Raw genomic sequence first — 23,126 nt, 5'->3', positions numbered from 1 at the left:
AAACGTCCCGTCTGTAGGCACCGTTAGTCTCATGAGTCGGTCTGAGGGTAGAGAGCTGTACACGTGTCCCAAACGTCCCGTCTGTAGGCACCGTTAGTCTCATGAGTCGGTCTGAGGGTAGAGAGCTGTACACGTGTCCCAAACGTCCCGTGTGTAGGCACCGTTAGTCTTTGAGTCGGTCTGAGGGTAGAGAGCAGTACACGTGTCCCAAACGTCCCGCGTGTAGGCACCGTTAGTCTCTGAGTCGGTCTGAGGGTAGAGAGCTGTACACGTGTCCCAAACGTCCCGGTGTAGGCACCGTTAGTCTCATGAGTCGGTCTGAGGGTAGAGAGCTGAGTACACGTGTCCCAAACGTCCCGCGTGTAGGCCGTTAGTCTCTTGAGTCGGTCTGAGGGTAGAGAGCTGTACACGTGTCCCAAACGTCCCGCGTGTAGGCACCGTTAGTCTCATGAGTCGGTCTGAGGGTAGAGAGCTGTACACGTGTCCCAAACGTCCCGTGTGTAGGCACCGTTAGTCTCGTGAGTCGGTCTGAGGGTAGAGAGCTGTACACGTGTCCCAAACGTCCCGTGTGTGGACACCATTAGTCTCATGAGTCGGTCTGAGGGTAGAGAGCTGTACACGTGTCCCAAACGTCCCGCGTTTAGGCACCAAAACGTCCCGCGTGTAGGCACCAAAACGTCCCACGTGTAATTGATGGCTGCTGCTCTAACCCTGGGAATAATGAACCCCAGGGATAGAAATCACTTCAAGTAGTATAAAGGGTCGGCTAGCATTAGTCCATCAGCAGAGACTCTCAGGGGTCACGACCTCTGCAGCAGAGCGACAGGTGCGAGATCATGATGTCACTTCTGTTTTCCCACAATGCACCTGTGATCCCGACATCAAACCTGAAGCAACGAGCGAGACGATTAGGAAGCATTTCTGTGTTTAAGCATAGATTTTCAAACAATCGGACAAAAGAGTCGGGAATTAAAGTCACGTATTTTATATCATCCTCACAGGTTACACACAGATACATGAGAACTCAAAGTAAACAGTCCATCCTGTCTTATTTCACTCACTTTTAAGACAACAACTAATTTGAATTGTATTCAGTCATTATCCATCAGTCTGTGGTTTATATTTCATAAGAGAAAAAACAAAATGTCGCTTTGAATTTCCGATAAAATCCAGTTATTAATCTAAAATGCCAGTCCTTTATCCACCTGTCTCAACAATCATCATAAAAGAAGACATTTTTCACATAAATAACGTTAAGTATTTGTTTATCACGAGAACACATGTTATATATGTCCTGTAGTATGAAACTCACAACATTTAAGGTAGTTAATAGCTTATAATTCAACTCAAAAGTAAACAGTCCATCTTCAACTCGCCTTTGAGAAAGTTTAAGCCAGTTGAAACACATACAATTATTAAATATCAAGTCATCTTAAAATTCTGTCTGCGTCCCAAAAATGATGATGAATTTTCACCGTAAACTGATTTTGAGCATTATTTAAGGCAGTTAAAAGCTTATAATTAAAACGACATTATAGATATGAGTTATATCTTTTGATATATTGAATAATATAAGCCCTTTATACGTCTACAGAGTCATCCTTCGCACTGTAAACTCGTCTAGTTGTTGCTTCGTTTTCTACGAAGACACTTTCTTTATCTCTCAGGTCTTCTTTCCCTCGAGGGCCTTCATCAGCGGGACCCAGCGGGACATTCCTGCAGCGTGACGTTTGGCCTTCGGTACGCTCGGCCAAAGGTTTCCTCGGACGTTAGCCGGCCCGTCCACCTCGCTCTCCTCCGTCGTGATCTCCATCTTCTGGATGATGAGCTTCAGGAGGGTGTGCTGCTTCTCCATCAAGCAGGACACCTCCTTCATCCTGGGGAGGGGAACACAGACATCTCGGCCTCAGAACGGACATTTTCTGCTGATTTTAGCAATAATATCTCGTCTTAATTGCACATTTGTAAGTTGAGTCTCCTATACTAACTGTAAACTTCACAATACAGACAATCAAAACCATAAAGACACCTATCCTGATGTCCTTTAAAGGTCCCGTGTCATGGCCATTTCTACTGATCATAATTCCATTGTTGAGGTCGACTAGAATACATTTATATTGTTCAATGTTCCAAACTCACATTGGTTTCTCACAGCATCTCTGTATAGCATGTGTATTCACTCTCTGTCCTACATGCCTTGTTGGAGCTCCTGCCCCCCCCCCTATGAGCCCACTGCGCTCTGATTGGTCAGCTCGCCCACTCTGTTCTGATGAGTCCACCACCGTTACAGCGAGACACAGCCTGAACTCAGCCTGAGCACCATGGACGCGGGAAGGGGGGTGCTGAGGGGGCTGCAGCACCCCCATCTGCGAGGCTCCACTAGCACCCCAAAACGCGGTGCACCTACAGTGTAAGCGCGCCACAGTTTCGCCGCTGAGAGAGTGTGTGTGTGTGAGGAGCTCCACGAATTGGTCGTCGTTACGTCACTTGGTTCCCGGAATAAAAAAATGGAAAAAGAGAAATGTCCAACGAGGCGTTCTGGGGCAGCAGACGGGTCATCTCTGTGTTAGAGTTCTACTCGCTACAGGGTGCACTTTGAGGGTTTGTGACTGCAGACCGTTTACATGCAGAAAAGCCGAACTGCATTGTGGGGGAGCGAAGCGAAGATTTCCAGGATGTCCAGGATTCAAAAGTTGAGCAATGTTCAACTTTTGAAGCTGAGCTGGAAGCGCCAGCCAATCAAACACGTTTATGCAAATCTGACAGTAGAAGCGCTAGCCAATCAAACCGCGTGTAAGCAGGGAGAACCAGACCGCAGTTCATTTCCTCATATTCCAAACGAGAAGTTACGGAGCAAATCACCCGTTCTTTACGACCAGAACTATTACCGGGATCCAAACCGGAGGAACCAGCATGGAGGGAGGTGGCAGAGACAGTGGGGGAAGTGGGGGACTGGAGGGTTTCGCCTGTTTGGGGAGTTATATATATATATTGCTCGCATAAAATCCCCGGGGTTTTTTGCTTTGTATGTCGGGGCGGGAGATTCATGTGATTGGTTGTTGGTCGCGTTGCTTGAATAAAATCCCCAAGCTGTCAGACACGCCCAGCTCCAAGATGTTCAAGATGTTTGAAAAGCTGCTGTGTGGACGTACCGTAACACACAAGGGACGGGTGATAACCAGAAAAGTATGACACAGGACCTTTAAGATAAATAAAATGCATTAAAGTCAACGGGGTGGAGAACAGTGTCATCTCGGCCTCAGAACGGACATTTTCTGCTTATTTTCGGCAAATATCTCGTCTTAAAAGCACATTTTGTAAGTTGAGCCTCTTGTATTAGGTGTGGACTTCCCAATACGACAATAATGTCCTCGTGACTGCCCATACTGACGTCCTGTAATTAACAAAATGCATTAAAATCATCATAATGATGGACTTATCCCCAGCATTCAGTAGTAAGTAAGCAAGTAAATCATTCCCTATAAAGAAATGAAAGTGAAAATGGTAAGATATTTGGTAGTTAAGTTGAGATTGAACTCGGTAGAAGTGGAACAATATATTACTTTTGTAAGAGTTGAATGTGCTTGTTATAGAAATGACCACTAGGGGCTGCTCATGCGTCAAAGACACATTTCAAATGGCTCTTCACACCAGTCGATGCATTCCTTAAGGTAGCTCTTTCTTTCTTTCTTTCTTTCTTTCAGTCTTTCTTTCGAACAGATTAAAAATAACAAATGTGAAAAACAGAATACCGTATTGTTATAATACAGTATTTATCCACATTCATGCTAATATTTTGTATATTCAACAAAAAAACTAAAAACGTCTTCATATTAATAATAATAATAAATCATATGTGTCCGAAAGGGAGCAGGAGGAAGCAAATGCTTATTAATTCCCACGCCTTACTTGATCAATGATTGTCCTTTAAATCATTATGCAAGTTATAACATACATTTACATTTATACATACATACAATCATTTCTCATCTTCCATCACCTCTTCATTCTCATATTTTTCCAAAAACGTGTTTCTGTGCATCCTTTTAAACTGAATTATGCTTTGTTTTAACTCCTGCTCCAAAGCATTCCCTAAAGCCACCCCACAGATTGTTAAACTCATACTTCTCAGAGTAGTTCTGACCTTGAGTTGTTTAAAATGTAGATTTCCTCTCAAAGTATACCCACCCTCTCCGTCTATGAACAATGTTTTTAATGTCCTAGGAAGTAGATTATGTCTGGCTCTGATTTGTGCCGTTTTAAATTTAACCAGATCAGTGAACTTCAATATGTGTGACTTCAAAAATAATACATTAGTGTGTTCAAGATATCCAACATTATTGATAACTCTTTGTTATAAAGTAACAATGCCACCCTCTCAGTATCTGGCATGTACACGGACTCTATTACTAAATCAATGAAGGCTTCACCTGAGCTTCTGCTTCTTGATCTCGCTCTCCAGCATGGAGCAGGTCTGAGACTTCATCTGCATGCGGCTCCACGCGTCATGTGACTCCTCCTCTCCTGTGAAAAAACTCCCTGAGGACCGTTCTGTTGGGTGAGAAGAAGAGGAGGAGGATGGAAGAGAGGGAAGTGGACACGAACAAATACAGGGTTAGGGTTAGGGTAGGTAAGAAGAAGAAGTACAGGTATTTGAGTTCAACATGTGAGAAGTAGAAAGTACAGGTATTTGAGTTCAACATGTAAGAAGTAGAAAGTACAGGTATTTGAGTTCAACATGTAAGAAGTAGAAAGTACAGGTATTTGAGTTCAACATGTGAGAAGTAGAAAGTACAGGTATTTGAGTTCAAACATGTAAGAAGTAGAAAGTACAGGTATTTGAGTTCAACATGTGAGAAGTAGAAAGTACAGGTATTTGTGTTCAACATGTAAGAAGTAGAAAGTACAGGTATTTGTGTTCAAACATGTAAGAAGTAAGAAAGTACAGGTATTTGAGTTCAACATGTGAGAAGTAGAAAGTACAGGTATTTGAGTTCAACATGTGAGAAGTAGAAAGTACAGGTATTTGAGGTCAACATGTGAGAAGTAGAAAGTACAGGTATTTGTGTTCAACATGTAAGAAGTAGAAAGTACAGGTATTTGAGTTCAACATGTGAGAAGTAGAAAGTACAGGTATTTCGTGTTCAACATGTTGAAGAAGTAGAAAGTACAGGTATTTGTGTTCAAACATGTAAGAAGTCAAAGTTCAAAGTTGTCAGAAAAAATAAGTAGTGGAGTGTAAAGTATGGTACCAGAAAATGTACTTAAGTACAGTAACAAAGTATTTGTACCCACTACTTCCACCTCTGAGTAGGAGTGAATTTAAACTGTTCACAGATATACCTATATATATTATATATATATATATATATATATATAATTTTGACTTATGATACATGTCCAGTATATCTGTTTCTCTCTCTCACCCTGGGGCAGTAGCGGTTGGGGTAGACGGTGATCGAGGGTTTTGTCGACTCGCTTCATAAACCAGTACGGCAGCTTGTCCTCCAGAGAGGTGTGCAGCTCAATCTGAAGTCACACATACAGATGATGAGTTTACCTCTTCACTATGATCTCTGTCTGCATCCTCCACTCTTTTTCAGGAAGTTTTTTGCACTAAATGTCCCTCTTTCCCTGTTGAATTACTTCTGATAACCCATGTATCTAAGACGTGGATAAGCAAAGGTGTGTGTAGCTCCCTCTAATCCAAAGATGAATATATCCACAAGTAGCAACAAGCTTGACTCCAACAAAAAGACGTCTCAGGTAAGTTTCCTTGACTCTTTACTTAAACAAAAGGTATATATAAAACATCTAATAATCCATGCCCAAAATGCTAAAACATGCACTTGTTGTGTTGAACATACTTGTCTTGAGACTAAATGTATATAAAGTTTCAGAAAAAGTTATTTCAAAATATTATTTAAATGATCAAATAGCTTTCGAACATCCCCTAAATGGCATTGTTCTCTTGTCCCGCTTGCATGCCGAATACAACATTTAAAATAGGGATTTTATTGACTTTTTATTGTATTATTCTATTGATGTCTCTTGTAATGGTAAAATCAATTTGTTAAATCATAAACATATTTTAAATAACAGTAATTTTGCACAGAAGGTGTGTCCCTCAATGCTGTTACCCAAACCTTTATAGATTGGCACAGGAAGTGATCAGATGACACACAGGAAGTGACATCAGCAAGCCATGTGCTAGTGCCATGGGTAGACCACAACTAAGTCCTCTCTTTTATTTTCATATTTTTACAATCTTTCCAGTCTTAACAGAGTGTGGCACTCCGACCCACGCAACCCTGTTACTGATATTATCAGAATAAAGCATATTCATTTCAAAGTTATCTTTCTTACATTAGATATCCAAGTGTGTCCTTGCCTTGAAAGTACATGCTATATCTAGCAATACTTCCTGAGGTTAAACTCAAAGTAGCGTTGATTTAAACCCTGTTACTGTAACTGGAGTAGCCGGGGTAATTATTCATTGGAAAATATACATGTGATGCCTCGCTGTCAAATCACTTTTTTTGATGGTTTATTATCTGTTTTTCCTAAATACATAAAACAAAATTAGAAAATAATTTTTCTAAAATGTTGGCGTCTAAATTGTCCTCTAATTCTGGAATGACCCGCAAACACATATCTGCAAAGTTCAAAAAACTATATTGCTCCGTGATTTTTTTTTGTCCTTCTAATTACTAATATTTCAGATTATACATTTGAACATATGGCTCCTACAGTGTGTTCTCAATTAGTGTGTGTGAGTGTGTGTGTGTGTGTGTGTGTGTGTGTGTGTGTGTGTGTGTGTGTGTGTGTGTGTGTGCGTGTGTGCGTGGGCTCTTCCCATACATACATACCTGCATGCCTATTCTTTTTAGAGCAGCATTTCGTTGCACCTCGGCGATGTCTCCAACGGCTAAACCGATCTACAACACAAGCACAAAGCAACAAGAGCATGTGTTTAGTTCAACACCTCCACCTGTGAGTCTGAGAGTCTGTGAGTCTGTGAGTCTGAGAGTCTGTGAGTCTGTGAGTCTGTGAGTGTCCGGAGACTCGCCATCAGGTTGACCAGCAGGATGGGCATGAGCAGAACAAAGACGATGAAGATGATGTAGGTCAGGACTCCGAAGGGCAGCTCGTTATTCAGGTACGTGTCCAGGAAGTTGTTCTGGTAGTTCAGCTCGCCCACCATCATCACGAAGGTCTGCACCACCGACAGAGGCACGCTGTCAAACTCCCTCTGAGGAGGAACAGGAGACATCTCTTCAAGTTGAATACTGGAGCACAAGTTTGCGCAATGATAATATTTAAATGCTTGTTTTTGAATATTATGAAAATGCAGAGATCCGCAACGCTGCTTCAAGTCATGATTAAAACTCAGCTGTTCAGCCTGGCCTTTGACCCCTGACCCTGCTTCCACGCGTACTGCTATTTATTTAATTTGTACTTTATTATTTGCTTGTTCACCACATAAAGCGGCCTAGGGTCCCTTGAAAGGCGCTTTACAAGTCTAATCTATTATTATTAATATTATTATAACTCTGCTCCCTGAATATAAAAAAAAAGAGAATTATAAAACCGACAAGTCAAACCAAGCAATCTGATTGGTTCTTAGCCGTGATATAATGAGCGTATATCACGGGTAGAATTGTACTTTTCACAAGTCAGTATCCCTCCCGTCTGAGAAAAACTGTTACATTACGTCAGGTGCGAAACCTCTCTCCAGAGCTGCTGGAAGCCGAGCGACAGCCTAGAACAGTGGTCCAACAAACCGGGCTTGTCTGGATCAGCACATGTTTAAAACATAGTCGTTGTCCACGCCGGCTTCAGTTGGAGTATTTGTCAGTTGCTCCGATCAGATCGGTCTCCTCCATTTTGATTATTTACGACTTTTGAATCCTCATAAACACATCGGCAACATCCGGCTTACTTTGAGCGTGTTTTAAACAGTTTAATCCCTTTGTGAATTGTTTCCACTCCGTCCTTTCATTTCTTCATACAGCGGGAATCCAGATGAATTAATCCTGAGTCCAATAACCATCAAAGTCGCTCCAACACCTCCTTGATTACGCTTTCATCCGCCTTTAACAACACACTTCACATTCATCCAGTTTGTGACAGAAGTTGTAGCATTTTGAGACTTTTAAACTTTAATTACCGCTGTTGCGGGGAGGGTGCGCAACTTCCAACAGGAGTCATTTGGGGGGGCTCTTGGGAAAAAAGGTTGGGAACCCCTGGCCTAGAACAACCTCAACATATACAAGTAACCACGTAATCCAAGCTACTGATGCTGGACAGGTTTCCAGTGGCTGCAAAATCTCTGTCTAATGTGTTCGCTAGCTGTTAGTGTTGTTGCCTAGCAACCACCTCGCACTGTTTCGTGCAGAAGGCAACGGAGGGACTATTTTATTTTTAACATCATTATTTACTAATAAAAACTATTTAAATTAGTGTGTACTTTTCTTTCATATTGCCACGCTTGGTAACCGTTTCGCGTCGGACCGAACCACGGCCCTTAGCTGTGATATAATTAAGCAATAGCTCACGACAGGCCGTGGTATGTGCTCATTATATCACAGCTAAGGGGCGTGGTTCGGCCCGACGCGAAGCGAACAGGCAAACTGCCTGCAACGGTATACTGTTTTTTCTCAGACGCGGAGTGATACTGACTTGTTGTGAAAACTAACTTACAATTCTACCCGTGGTATATGCTCAGTATATCACGGCTAAGAACCAATCAGATTGCTTGATTTGACTTGTCCGTTTTATAATGAGCACATACCATGGCCTGTCGTGAGCTATTGCTTAAATATAACATAAGCTTTTCTTAAATGATTCACTCTTTTATGTCTGAATCGTCGATATGAAGATACCGCCAGCAGCTAGTTAGCTTAGCATAGTATTCGTGCTCCCTAGAGGATGAATCATTCGGTATTTATTGCAAAATGGCCATCGTTCTACTCGTAGGATCATTGTAACGGTTGAAAACGGCAAAACAATGATTTCAAAGCTCTTAATTTGATTGAATTGTGATGTTTCTCTTTCCTCTCGTACCTGGTTGAGCATCAGAGCGTGGAAAGCCAAAGCGAACGCTAGCATCAGGTACAGGAAAATCATCACGATGCGTATCAGCGTCCTCATGATCTCCCAGAACATCACCACGTAGATTCCTACGCCTTCAAACCTGCGGAAACAGCAGCAGTTATTCACCTTAAAACAAGACGTTCCATCGTGTGTTCGAGGCTCGGTGAACGAATGGGATTACTTTAGTCGTTGTTATTGTTCGTTTGTGTTCTTTGTAATTATTTTGTTCTCTTTCACAATCAGTACAGACCATTGTCTCATTTGTATGCATATATTTAGCTTTCCATTTCTAAGTGACTAAGTGCGGTCGAACAGTCCAAAAACCAGCTCCTATCGTCTAACCCAGTGCTTCTCAAAGTGTGGTTTGCGCCCCCTAGTGGCCCGTGAGTATATTAGTAACATTTCACATTTGAAATTAATTAATTAATTAAAGTTTTCCGCACTCTCGCGGGAATATCTCCGCAATGGAGCGAGCTTAAGTTTCACTTTCGATTGCATGATATAGCCCAGATCAACACCTTCATCACACATGGTGCCACTTGTTTGTACCCTTTTCAGGCGATTTGTAAAAAACGATGTGTTTTTGGACATTTGTGGAGTCAGGTGGTCCGCGAGTGTTTTTTTATTGGTTAAGTGTCCTTGGTAGGAACAAGTTTGAGAAACACCCTATCGTCTATCCTTGACCTCTGAGTGAAACGTCACAGGGGTTAAGGAATAGTGGATAGGAGAATTCAAAAGGACTTAGGAGAAGAGACTGCGGTGCTTTGCGGACTACAACATGGATGTTCAATAAGAACGAGGGACTCATCTAGAGACTCTGCACCGTGCTCTGATGCTGCTGCTTTGCTTTATGAACGGGGACAACAGAGAAACATATTCTTCAGGACCAAAGCTGGAATTGAAATAAAAAAGGAAAGTGAAACTTCTGCTCGTCTCCCTCTCCCTCCGGTCCACGTTAAAAACTAACGTTCATATTTCTCTCTTTGATTATAATACTGATGAACGTTCAAAACAAAGCACTTTGGCAACTTACCACCTACGTTTTAAAAAGCTTAATAAGCACCGTAACTTTCATGATATAATTTCTCGGTCATAATCGGTTGTTTCTGTGAACGGCCGAATGTTGTGTGACGGCAAATGCTGCGGCTGCAATGCATTGTGGGGCAGCATTTTCTCCTCTCCTTTCGTAAAGGGAGGTCCAGTGGTTCCTAAGCTAAAGGAGGCGATAAAGGAAGTTTGAAACCTCCTTTCCTTTCATTCCTCACATGTTGATGTAGAAGAGACACGAAGAAGAGGGGACACATGGTGATGTAGAAGAGACATGAAGAAGAGGGGACACATGTTGATGTAGAAGAGACGTGAAGAAGAGGGGACACATGTTGATGAAGAAGAGACATGGAGAAGAGGGGACACATGTTGATGTGGAAGAGACATGAAGAAGAGGGGACACATGTTGATGTAGAAGAGACATGGAGAAGAGGGGACACATGTTGATGTGGAAGAGACATGAAGAAGAGGGGACACATGTTGATGTAGAAGAGACATGAAGAAGAGGGGACACGTGTTGGTACATAATAGGTGGGCATTACCTCTGCAGGTAAAGCAGGAATCCGATCCAGGAGCTCAACACGGCCAGAGACCCGGCCTGCCAGTGCAGAGAGCCTTCGGCGTTCATCATGGTGGGGACGATGAAGAGGAGCGAGAGCACGGCGGAAAACCAGTCGCTCTGGTTGGAATAATCCTTGAAGTAACTCCAGCGCTTAAAGTGACGAGAAAGACACACAATGATCATTAAATGCATCGTTCAACGGGACAGATTTCCTTCTTTTTTTTGTGACCAACTTTTTGGTCACTCCGTGAGCGCCCCCTAGTGGTCCGTGAGTATATTGGTAAAATTTCACATTTGAAATTAATTAATTAATTAAAGTTTTTCGCACTCTCGCGGGAATATCTCCGCAATGGAGCGAGCTTAAGTTTCACTTTCGATTGCATGATATAGCCCAGCGCAACACCTTCATCACACATGGTGCCACTTGTTTGTACCATTTTCAGGCGATTTGTAAAAAACGATGTGTTGTTGGACATTTGTGGAGTTAGGTGGTATATTTAAGTGGTCCTTGGTATGAAACAGTTTGAGAAACACTGATATAGACAATACAAAAAGAAAGAAAGAAATAAATATATATATATATAGGGAATCCCTTTCCCATGCCACCCCGCCCCCCCTCTTCCCACCCATCTTGCCATTTCACAGAAAATCCTACCTGATGTTTTTAGCAATCGTCTGAGTTCATCTATATATTATATATATATATTATAGCATAACAATTTATAGCATAACAATTTATCCACATAAAATACATTCATTCCTTTTTTTTTTTTTCACATAACATTTCATCCGTTTAAGCTGAATTGCGATTAACTCCTAATAAACCACAATGGCACCAAGGTGTGCGTATATGTACACTCATCATTTACATGAATGATAGTACCCGATCAGCAGCTCTTTGAACAGCCTCTAATGTTCCCCCTTAGCCTTATTGGCAGAAGCGATTGACAGCTCTGAAATTAGTAGGTCATGGAAGGATGATGTCCATTGCTTAATAAATAAAGTATGTGGGCGTTTCCATCGTATTACTATTTTTTTTTTGGCTGCTGAAAAGCACCCTTTTCTGATGTTCTGTAGGTCAAGAGAAGAATCTTCATTCAACAATCCAATATTTGGGAGACAGGGTATGTTTTTTGATTTTTTTTTTTGATATACTTTATTAATCCCCGTAGGGAAATTGTTTCTCTGCATTTGACCCATCCTAGTGTTAGGAGCAGTGGGCAGCCATTTTGAACAGCGCCCGGGGAGCAGTGTAGGGAACGGTGCCTTGCTCAGGGACACCTCGGTAGCACTTGGTCTTGCCGGGACTTGAACTGGTGACCTTCCAATTGCCAAGCCAAGTCCCTATCGACTTCGCCACCACCGCCCCATGTGAACTCCAATAATCTCATATACAATGTCAATAACCTGTTTCCAGAACGTTCTTACTGCAGTATATTCATAAACCATGTGCACATATGTGCCGATAGTCTGTTGGTTACAGAGAAGGCACATGGGGCTTGGAAGCATCCTTAATCGACAGCATGTTCTGCTTGACAGGTAATATCTGTGTATCATTTTATGCTGTATCAATTGGTGATTGTGGTTACGCGATGTTAAGGAGATATTATTCCATATTCTCTTCCAATTAATAGTCTGCGTATAATGGCATGGCAGTACGTAGTTGTAAATAGAAAAAGAAGGACGAGCCAGGCATATTATACGTATCTTTCAATTCTTGGAAGGACATCAAGCCGTTGTCAGAAAGATAATGTATTCCTCGGGTTTGCCATTGTGGGAATTGGATTGCTTTTTTCCCAATACGTAGCAACAGGTTATGAAACATGGGTATGTTGCTATGCCAACCAGACCAATTGCACAATTTCTCCACATGTTTCCACACTTTCACGGCTTGCCCAATAATTGGTCCAAATGTTTGCATATGGCGACATGGCAGAAAATAAGACATCACCAAGTTTAAGGGGATAGACTTCTTTCAATTTTAATCCAAGGTACGTTGGTGCTTTCATCAATCCAGTTTTTCAAGGCTCGAAGCGTGAAGGAATAATAATAGAGCTCGAGATTGGGAACATTAAGGCCTCCACTGCTTTTGTCATATTGTAAAACTTTGTATCTGATTCTTGGGTATTGGTTTTTTCCAAATACATTTTGAAATCCTATTCTGAAGTTTGTCCCAGAAACCGTCTGGTGGAGATAGAGGCAACATACTAGCTAAGAAATGGACTCTTGGCAGAACATTCATCTTTATGATTGAAATCCGTCCTGCTAAAGAAATTGTTATATCAATCCACTTTTTTAGGTCATCTTTAATTGACAGATTTCCTTCTTAATGATTTACTTTAAATGTCCCTTGTAATGGAGAGCAGGGGCCTCGTGTATAACGCCTTGCGTAGGATTCACGTGGGAAGGTTGCGTACGTCGGACAAAGCAAATAAATACAGACATTTTCCGATTTATTTTCCGTACCGGCGTAGGGCGCAGCTTTTGCGGGCTTCACATAACGCCCATATTTGCGTATAAATAGTCAAAGAAACGCCCTGTATTAATATTCATTCAGACTGACTGCAGGAAGGAGATCGGAGGAAATGACGACAGAACAAGACGTCTCACACCGTGTCAGATTCTGGTTCTTTTGGGGAGGTGGAGAAATCACATTGTTTGGTGGATGCCGTTTGAACCAGAGGAGCAGCATGGAGGTCGGGTCGTCACCAACATAAATACCCCCCCCCCCCCCCGTGTTGAGAATCGGGGGTCCCTGTGGAGTCAATTAATGTTTCTTTTTTTATTTGGTGGCTTGTGCTCCAGCTGTCGATCAGCTGCGTCTCCGCTGCAGCCTGTGCGTCCCCCCCCCCCCCCCCCCGCAGCAGCTCGACCCACCACTTAAAGGGAAATATAACAAATGTGTTGTGTAATACCAGCTGCCAAATCTACCAGATACATGGTGTTCTTAGCTTCCATACCTCCTGGGTTTTATGGGCGACTTATCAAGTCTTAGCAACCGGCATTAAACGTGATTAAACGTGGTATTATATAATGCTCGTATCTACAACCTATAGAAAAGCAAAACGGCCTCAGCTTAAAGTACTTCCGTCCTGCTTACCGCATCATTTATGAGAAAACATGTCATAACATTAACACAACATATTCGAGGTGGTTTTAAATAACATTTCCGTATTTATTTATTCCTCCAGGTTACGTGTGTGAGCGCGGAGGAGTCTCAAGCAGGCGTCTGTTCCATCATTTTAAGATCGGCTTTAATCAATGTTTGAAAATGAATTCTTCATATATGATAAATCAGAGGGAACATTTTATTCATGGTATTATTTCCACACATTTCTCTCCATTCTTCCTTCTGCCAACGGTGTCGCCGTTTCTCGTCTCTCCCGTTGTTGTGCTTAGTGGGTCAGAGTTCGCGTGGAGGACCGCACGTTTTCCCGTCAAGTTTGTTTTTTATAAATAGTGTTAGAAATTAAAATCAATGTTGATATGGCGTAATTTGAATTAAATACACTATTTAATTTAAACCAGTTTTATTCTGAAAAACCTGAAGTTCACTAACTATTAACTTAATACTTTTATTCTGAAAATGCTTCACTTCCGGTTAGCATTAGCATGTGGCGAAATGCTGCATTATCAAACCGTGAATCGAAGGTGAAATGACATGTGATGTTGTACACTGAGCACACTGGGGTTAGCACTCATCTATTGCCGCTGAATAACGTTTATTAGGGAATGTTTAAATAACCACAGACACCAGAATGATGTAATTTAACAATACAACAAGGCCGGAATTGCATTGGACCCGCCCCCGACGACGTCGGCCAATAGGAGAAGACCTCAGATGACAACAGGAAGAGCAAGCCAAGGATTGACCTCTTCCTCCGGCTGACCCGGACTGACCGGACGCATGGGGAGAGAGCCTCCACTCGCACATTTCATTTTGTACATCACCGCATCTTTTGTGTAATTAAATGCTGTTAACTTTTATAAGCTTCTCTTGACTCTTTTCAGTCTCTCCTGCCTTCAGGGCTCTAGAATTCACTAACAATAGCAAACATTGCGTAGAGACTGGCGTACGCACCGTTTATAAATGACGCCCCTGGCTATTGCTTAAATGATTATATATTTAAGCAATAGCTCACGACAGGCCGTGGTATATGCTCAGTACAGCTAAGGGGCGTGGTTCCCCCTTAGCTGTGATATACTGAGCAGACCACGGCCTGTCGTGAGCTATTGCTTAAATATATAATCACTCTTCATCTTTAATTTCCTCAATAAAGCTTCAATGTGGGTGCTTTTGCACGTCCAGAAATGCACTAAATAAACTCCTTAAACAGAAACATATGATTTCTAAACCCGGGCAATGACCTGCTTTGCTTTCATAAGACAGAAGTTAATGAGTGCGTTGCATCCTAAGAAAAGACTAGAACGTGTTTTCACTGTACATCAGGACTCAAAAACTGCGAGTCCTTCGGGTGTGCAACACAGACAGATTTATTGAAGCGCTGTCCCTTCAATAAGTGAATAAATAAAAGACACGTGAGCTTTCCTGCAGAAGTACCTGTTGTGATATCTGCACCAGCTCCTTCCCGATGAAGTAGATGTTCATCACAAACACCATCATCATGCAGAAGGACAGGAACACGGTTTGCTGTGAAAGGAAAGATATTGAGTTAAATATATGTTTAGATTGTGTTACGACATCTCAGGATCCGTGTGTCTGGGATCCTCTCCAGAAGGGAAGGAGTCATCACATACAGAGCATCAGCTAGTTCCTGAGCAGTGTCCTTCACATGCTGCTACTACTACTACTACTACTACTACTACTACTACTACTACTACTACTACTACAACTACAACAACTACCACTACTACTACTACTACTACTACAACAACTACTACTACTACTACCACTACTACTACTACTACTACTACTACTACTACTACTACAACTACTACTACTTACACTACAACTACTACTACTACTACTAAAACTACTACTACTACTACAACAACTACTACTACTACTACTACTACTACTACTACTACTTACACTACAACTACTACAACTACTACTACTACTACTTACACAACTACTACTACTACTACTAAAACTACTACTACTACTACAACTACTACTTACACAACTACTACTACTACTACTACTACTACTACTACAACTACTACTACTACTACCTACTACTACTACAACTACTACTACTGCTACTACTACTACTACTGCTACTACTGCTACTACTACTACTACTAACACAACTACTACTACTACTACTACTACACTGTTAGAAACATCTCCCTGGTCTCCGGCTTGAGCTTCATCTCAGGATCCACGTATCTGTGATCCTCTCCAGAATGGAAGGAGTCATCACATACAGAGCATCAACTAGTTCCTGAGCAGTGTCCTTCACATGCTACTATCCAAGAGAGGGAGTCACACAGTCACAAGATGGAGGAATACCAGTTCTTGTAGGAAATCATACATTCTGCTGTCGTGAACAAAATACTGACTTTTTCTCTCAATCGAAAACATTCTGACTTTTTCTCAACATTTCTTAAAATTCTGACTTTTTCTTAAAATTCTGACTTTTTTACAAAATTCTGACTTCCTCAAAATCTGGAAGGAGTCATCACATACAGAGACTAGTTCCTTCACAGTGTCCTTCACATGCTGATATCAAGAGAGGGAGTCACACAGTCACAAGATGGAGGAACAGAAAGCAGTCTTCAATGTTTACTTCAGATCAGCTCCACGTCAGAAATGAGCATGCTTGATGTCTCTCTCCATAGAGGCTGAGTCATCATGTTCATCACAGAGCTATCATCTGCCTCAAACCGTCCTGATGCTCTTCTGGGTCCTCTCACATCCTGTCATGTTCACAGCTAGTTGATAGCTTAGTTAGCATGCTACTCTCATGCTGGAGGAGGACATTCAGTAGTTTCACGGTGTTTACCTCGACGAAGGAGGTGGGCACCATGACGACGTGATGCTCTCCGGTGTCGCTGGTGTTCAGAGCCGGTCTCTGCATCACGATGAGGTGAGTGAGGGGCAGCAGACCCATCAGGTACATCACCATGTTGACGATGTGAATCGTGCTGCCGTACGCAAACCTGCAAACAGTCCATTGTTGCGTCAGATTATCAAATCATAATTACTGTGGAGGACATCCTGAAGAGAAACTGATAAAAGATTAAAGTGCGTCCGTCTGTACGTTTGAGATTTGTGTTTTGACTTTCTTCATTACTTTATTAAACATAACGAAAGACAAAGAACCATTTATCAGTTTCTCTCAAGGGGATTTTCTCCACACTGATAATGCGTCTGCACCATCCGCGTTCTTCCCCTTGCTGTACGCACCACTTCATAGCGAGGTACTTCTTGCACACGGGGTGGTTGAGCAGCTCGATGCGGTTGTACTTCACCATCGCCTGCGGGGACGGTTTCAGGAACATTAACCAACAAGAATCGACAAGGTTTAAAAGCATCATATTGATCTAGGGATATAATGTCGGAGCAAGTGGAAGAGGAGAGTGTCTGCGGTTCCGTAATCCCTCCAAATGATAATATCCCAAATAAATATCTCACGTCTCCGAGAAAGGCACATTGCGGCAAGATTGAAGAGGAAGGAGGTGGGGAGGAAGTAGGAGTTGAACTGATAGATACTTCGATTTGAAAATACAGGAATGTTCTATAATAGGGGAAAGCCTCAAAGGGTTAAAAGCGTCATATTGATCTCCTACGGGATAATGAAGGCATCTCTATCCCGTGGGGGAAGAGGAGATGGTTCTGTAATCCATCCAAATAATAATATCCCAAACACATATTCTGCATTTCCGAGAAACAGTTGCATTTGGAGCTTCGTCGGAAAGGCATATGGCGGAAAGGTGGAGTAGGAAGGACGGGAGAGAAGTCGAACTGATCGATAAAGAACGATATGATTCTGTGGATGGGGAGAAGGCTCCAGTAAACGTGGGAGTTAACGGAGGTTTAGTGAATAAATCTGTCATGCATCGCTTCCATTTGAAGCTGCAACTCTTCGTGAACAGTACCGGTACGTCCACACAGCAGCTTCAGAAGAATCTTCCACCGCTTCTCTGCCCGTTGACTTTGAATGGGGATGACGACACTTTGCCTCGCTTTTCGCCGCACTGCATTGTGGGGGAGCGAAGCGAAGATTTCCAGGATGTCCAGGATTCAAAAGTTGAGCAATGTTCAACTTTTGAAGCTGAGCTGGAAGCGCCAGCCAATCAAACACGTGTATGCAAATCTGACAGTAGAAGCGCCAGCCAATCAAACACGTGTAAGCAGGGAGAGCCAGATGCAGTTCATTTCCTCATATTCCAAACGAGAAGTTACGGGAGCAAATCACCCGGTTCTTTACGACCAGAACTATTACCGGGATCCAAACCGGAGGAACCAGCATGGAGGGAGGTGGCAGAGACAGTGGGGGAAGCTGGTAGGGTTTCGCCTGTTTGGGGAGTTTATATATTTATATATTGCTCGCATAAAATCCCCGGGGTTTTTGCTTTGTTTGTCGGGGGCGGGAGATTCATCTGATTGGTTGTTGGTCGCGTTGCTCGCAAAAAATCCCCAAGCTGTCAGACACGCCCAGCTCCAAGATGTTCAAGATTTTTGAAAAGCTGCTGTGTGGACGTACCGTTAGGCCGTCAATTCCCAACTTGCTTGAGAGTAAGAGTATCGATCAGAGTGTATTGACTGCAAAGGGAACCATGCATAGGACACACACACGAGGACATCCATAGTCTCACGTTGAGCGCGGCGAGCGGCTGGATCTTCACGTTCTTGTCTTTATACGTTTTCATGATTTTGAGCGGAGCCTGGAGCCACTGGAAACTGTAATCAATCTACAAAGAAACATACTGTTAAGCCTGGAATATGTTGTATGCTATAAATACTGCGTGATGTTTTTCTGTTTCAAAACTTGTAGAAGCGCTACGTGATAATCGGGACAGTTGTGGTCGTGCTCAGACTCGGTCACACAGCGGTCCATCAGGTGCTGTGGAGAGAAACAGAAGCTTTAACAACACGAGGAGAGAACCAATCAGAGGCCTTCCTTGGCATGTCTCAAACCTTGTAGTTCTCCGGCAGAAACTCAATCATTTCCAATATGGGACAGTCACGGCCGGAGCCGGGCGTGAACGTGATCAGAGACTCCCTCACTCTGCAAGAAGAACAAAATAAAAAGTAAGTAAGTAAAACTTTATTTATATAGCACTTCTCAACACGGATGTACAAAGTGCTTTACAGTACAGTACACAGGACACAATTCACAGTACAACTATAACATGTAGAATAAAAGGCATAAAACGGCAGCAGGTAATACATAGGATAAAACATACGACAAAACGAAGAAGAAGAAGAAGAAGAAGAAGAAGAAGAAGAAGAAGAAGAAGAAGAAGAAGAAGAAGAAGAAGAAGAAGAAGAAGAAGAAGAAAGCCACTAACTCACCTCCTCCGACGACCCAAAGGCCTGTCGGAAGAGGTGGGTCTTTAACCGCCCCTTAAACATCTCTTGAGGCCGAGGTTTTTATTATCCGGGGGAGTTTGTTCCAAAGCCTTGGGGCCGCCGCCTCAAAGGCACGGTCACCCCTAGTCTTTCGCCTGGTTCGGGGCACCCTTAGGAGGCCTTGCTCAGAGGACCTCAGGGCCCGGGTTGTGATGTGCGGGTGGATCAGATCATTGATGTAGGCTGGGGCTTGGCCATGGACGGCTCTATATGTGAAGACCAGTACTTTGAACTGGGTTCTGAGATGGACAGGGAGCCAGGCATGTTGTTTTGGACCGAGTCAGTAATCTGGCTGCAGCGTTTTGGACCGGTTGTAACCGGTGTATTGATGTTTTGTTGAGGCAGGAGAACAGAGCATTACAGTAATCAAGCCGGGGTGAAATAAAGGCATGGATAGCCATCTCCAGTTCTGCGTTGGATAGAACCCCCTGAGCTCGGCAATGTTCCTGAGGTGGAAAAAACAGGTACGGGTCAGAAGTGTTATGTGTTTGTCTAGTAGCATCTTAAAGTCGAGATTATCAGGTAACAACTTGGACTATGTTACTTCTTACTTTACATGCGACTAGTCATTCTATATACTATGCTATTTTATTTCTATTGAGATGTTTAATGTTTATTTCTGGTGTTTTAATTTTCTCTTATGTACCTTGTCTTTATGCTGCTACAACTCAATAAACTATAATAAACTACTTCTTATTGCAATGGATTTCATATTAAAAGTAACCCTCCCAGCCCTGAGTAGTAATAACATTAATACTAAAACATGAACCTGTCACTATCGATGACCGCGTTCACCACGTCCTTCCTCCCGTTCTGCAGCGCTTCGTGCATAAAGGAGCTGTCGTTGTTGTTCAAAGTGATGTCTGCACCCCGAGCCAGCAGGAGGCGCACCGCAGCAACGTGACCTGCTTTCGCCGCCACGTGCAGGGCCGTGCTCTGCAAACAGGAAACAGAATTAAGTAGGTTTTTCTACACGTTTGGATGGATGTTAATCGGGATGCTAACCCCGTCCTCGTCCTTTTTATCCAGCAGCTTGATGTTGGCTGAAAGCAGGATTTCCATCGTCTGTGTGTATCCTTCGGAGGCAGCGTGGTGCAGACACGTCCAGTCCTTGTAATCACTGAGAAGTAGAGGAGAGGTTTGTGGAATAGCTTCTGTAGTGATGGCGAGATGAAGCCTTGAAGCTTTGAAGCCAACTGGTTCGCAAAAGGCTTCATCTGAACACACACCCCCTGCTGGTCAAAGTGTGTACAACAGGCAGGTTGGACATCTCAACAGTGTGCTCTATCTCAGCGCTTCTCAAAGTGTGGTCCGTGAGCGCCCCCTAGTGGTCCGTGAGTATATTAGTAAAATTTCACATTTGAAATAAATAAATACATTTAAGTTTTCCGCACTCTCGCGGGAATATCTCCGCAATGGAGCGAGCTTAAGTTTCACTTTCGATTGCATGATATAGCCCAGATCAACACCTTCATCACACATGGTGCTTCTTGTTTGTACCATTTTCAGGCGATTTGTAAAAAACAATGTGTTTTTGGATATTTGTGGAGTTAGGTGGTCCGCGAGTGTTTTTGTATTGGTTAAGTGTCCTTGGTATGACAAAGTTTTAGAAACACTGCTCGATCTCATACCGAGTTCCCAATGAGTAAAGCCTTAACTCTAAACAACCAACATTAAATCATATTTTCATGTTAACATGTTTATTCCAGTTGATTGTGATTGAAAAGCCCAAGGAGGCTGGTAAACATTGGAAAGAGGGATTTGTATTCATTAATAATATTCATAAACTTGTTGTAGCCGGAGAAAGGCTAAACCATATCAAAGAATATTTATTAACTACATTATCTCATTTAGCTGTAGCTTTTATAAACAACAACAAATACGTATTGTTCAGGCGTTGAACCAGAGACCCTGCGATCAGGCGTCGACTGCTTTCAGGCTGAGCCGCAGCTCACACACACAGCTCCCTGAAAACACTGCAACATATTTATTCCTGTATTTATTCATTTATTTATTGATGTTTTTATTCCTACATTTATTTATGCTTGTATCTATTTATACTTATGACATGTTCTGACCTCTATAAGTGAGGGTCTGAGCTCTCTGGGCCCGGGTACAGGAGGGGTGATATGGTTCTTAGTATGCATCCATGGGTAATATGAGCGTTGTGGTCCAACCGATCTGAATCGCTTCCTGAAGCAGTCACGTGGTGTCGACAGGCAGCGAGGCTTCGTTTGTCATCGATGACCTCACTGACCCAAAACGATACAAGCCTCGGTACAAGCTTCACAAAAAGCTTCGGGGATTACTCGACACGCGCTCCGAAGCCTCGGCGCAACACGTAACATCACTACCAGAGTGTATTGACTGCAAAGAAGTAAAGGATAACCGTCTTTATGGTGAACATGTTTCTGGAGTGTTGACAGTAAACAACGGATCCTAATGGAAATGCTCACATGGTGTCTTGTGAAAAGTCCATTTGTCATGTGTTGTGTGTTTTCCAACCAAGGTACATCAGTGTGGAAGATTGTTAGATAATACAACTTCCTGTTAACGTGAAGGATGCGGTTGCAGGGTCCGAGAAGCGTAACTCATCAAATTGGAATAAGTTACGTAACATTAGTATGTCAACAGTAACGGTACGTCCACACGGCAGCTTTTCAAACATCTTGAACATCTTGGAGCTGGGCGTGTCTGACAGCTTGGGGATTTTTTGCGACCAACAACCAATCAGATGAATGTCCCGCCCCCGACATACAAAGCAAAAAACCCCGGGGATTTTATGCGAGCAATATATAAATATATAAACTCCCCAAACAGGCGAAACCCTCCCAGTCCCCCCACTGCCTCTGCCACCTCCCTCCATGCTGGTTCCTCCGGTTTGGATCCCGGTAATAGTTCTGGTCGTAAAGAACCGGGTGATTTGCTCCCGTAACTTCTCGTTTGGAATATGAGGAAATGAACTGCGGTCTGGTTCTCCCTGCTTACACGCGCTTTGATTGGCTGGCGCTTCTACTGTCAGATTTGCATAAACGTGTTTGATTGGCTGACGCTTCCAGCTCAGCTTCAAAAGTTGAACATTGCTCAACTTTGGGATCCTGGACATCCTGGAAATCTTCGCTTCGCTCCCCCACAATGCAGTTCGGCGAAAAGCGAGGCAAAGTGACGTCATCCCCATTCAAAGTCAACGGGCAGAGAAGCGGTGGAAGATTCTTCTGAAGCTGCCGTGTGGACGTACCGTAAGTCAGGTTCAGTCTGACATTAAAACGGTGCTGTTTTCACATCAACGTGCGTTACCTGTTTAGGTTGGTGCGAACAGTGAAAGCCTGAAACAAGATATCTGCTGCAACCACTGCGAGTACCTGAGGCGCACATGGATGACATCATCTCTTGTTATGTCTGTGCATGTCTCCCGTGCGTTACCTGTGCAAGAGGGCTCCTCTGCGCAGCAGCAGCTGGACCACCTTGGTGTGGCCCTCTCTGGAGGCGAGGTGCAGAGGAGTCAGGCCTCGCTCGTCTCCTTCGTTCAGGATACGAGAGTCCGTGATGGTTTCCAGTAACCGCTGACACGTGTTGATGCGCCCGAACCTCAGGGAAGAAGAGGAGGGGAAAGACTCAAGGGCTTTATCGTCAGATGCTCAGCAGCTATGGCCGTCTTCAGACCTGAGCTCCTCCAACAAAGCAACGTATCTAATAAAACACTAAATACAAAAAGTGCAAGAAGAGGAGAAGAAAGGGTTGATGTCTGAAATCAACATTTTTATGTTTAAGAAAGCGTAATCAGACAGTATGAAGTTGACTTTGTTCTGGTTTTATGTTTCAGTATTTGTAAGCAACTGAAAGAATATTGCTTTATTTTACTTTTTGTTGAAGTTATTT

General features: G+C 43.0%; 1 protein-coding gene across 1 annotated transcript; it reads right to left on the bottom strand.

Moving 5' to 3' along the window:
- Positions 1-1,583: 1,583 nt before the first annotated feature.
- LOC117444466 (transient receptor potential cation channel subfamily A member 1-like) lies at positions 1,584-22,835 on the bottom strand (the record flags this gene model as incomplete). The annotated part of the gene is made up of 16 exons (XM_071202742.1): positions 1,584-1,877; positions 4,431-4,551; positions 5,427-5,529; positions 6,870-6,938; positions 7,070-7,252; positions 9,067-9,196; positions 10,686-10,855; positions 15,267-15,356; positions 16,675-16,831; positions 17,079-17,149; positions 18,491-18,586; positions 18,679-18,738; positions 18,813-18,903; positions 20,017-20,183; positions 20,253-20,367; positions 22,671-22,835. Coding segments are annotated over 16 exons (2,002 nt in total), but the record flags the coding sequence as incomplete, so codon positions are not given.
- Between the last annotated feature and the right edge of the window lie 291 nt (positions 22,836-23,126).

The sequence above is a fragment of the Pseudochaenichthys georgianus genome, unplaced genomic scaffold (assembly GCF_902827115.2).
Source record: "Pseudochaenichthys georgianus unplaced genomic scaffold, fPseGeo1.2 scaffold_817_arrow_ctg1, whole genome shotgun sequence".
In the NCBI taxonomy this organism is placed as follows: domain Eukaryota; kingdom Metazoa; phylum Chordata; class Actinopteri; order Perciformes; family Channichthyidae; genus Pseudochaenichthys; species Pseudochaenichthys georgianus.
Note: the sequence above shows the minus strand (reverse complement) of the source record. Positions and strands in the feature narration are given on the sequence as shown.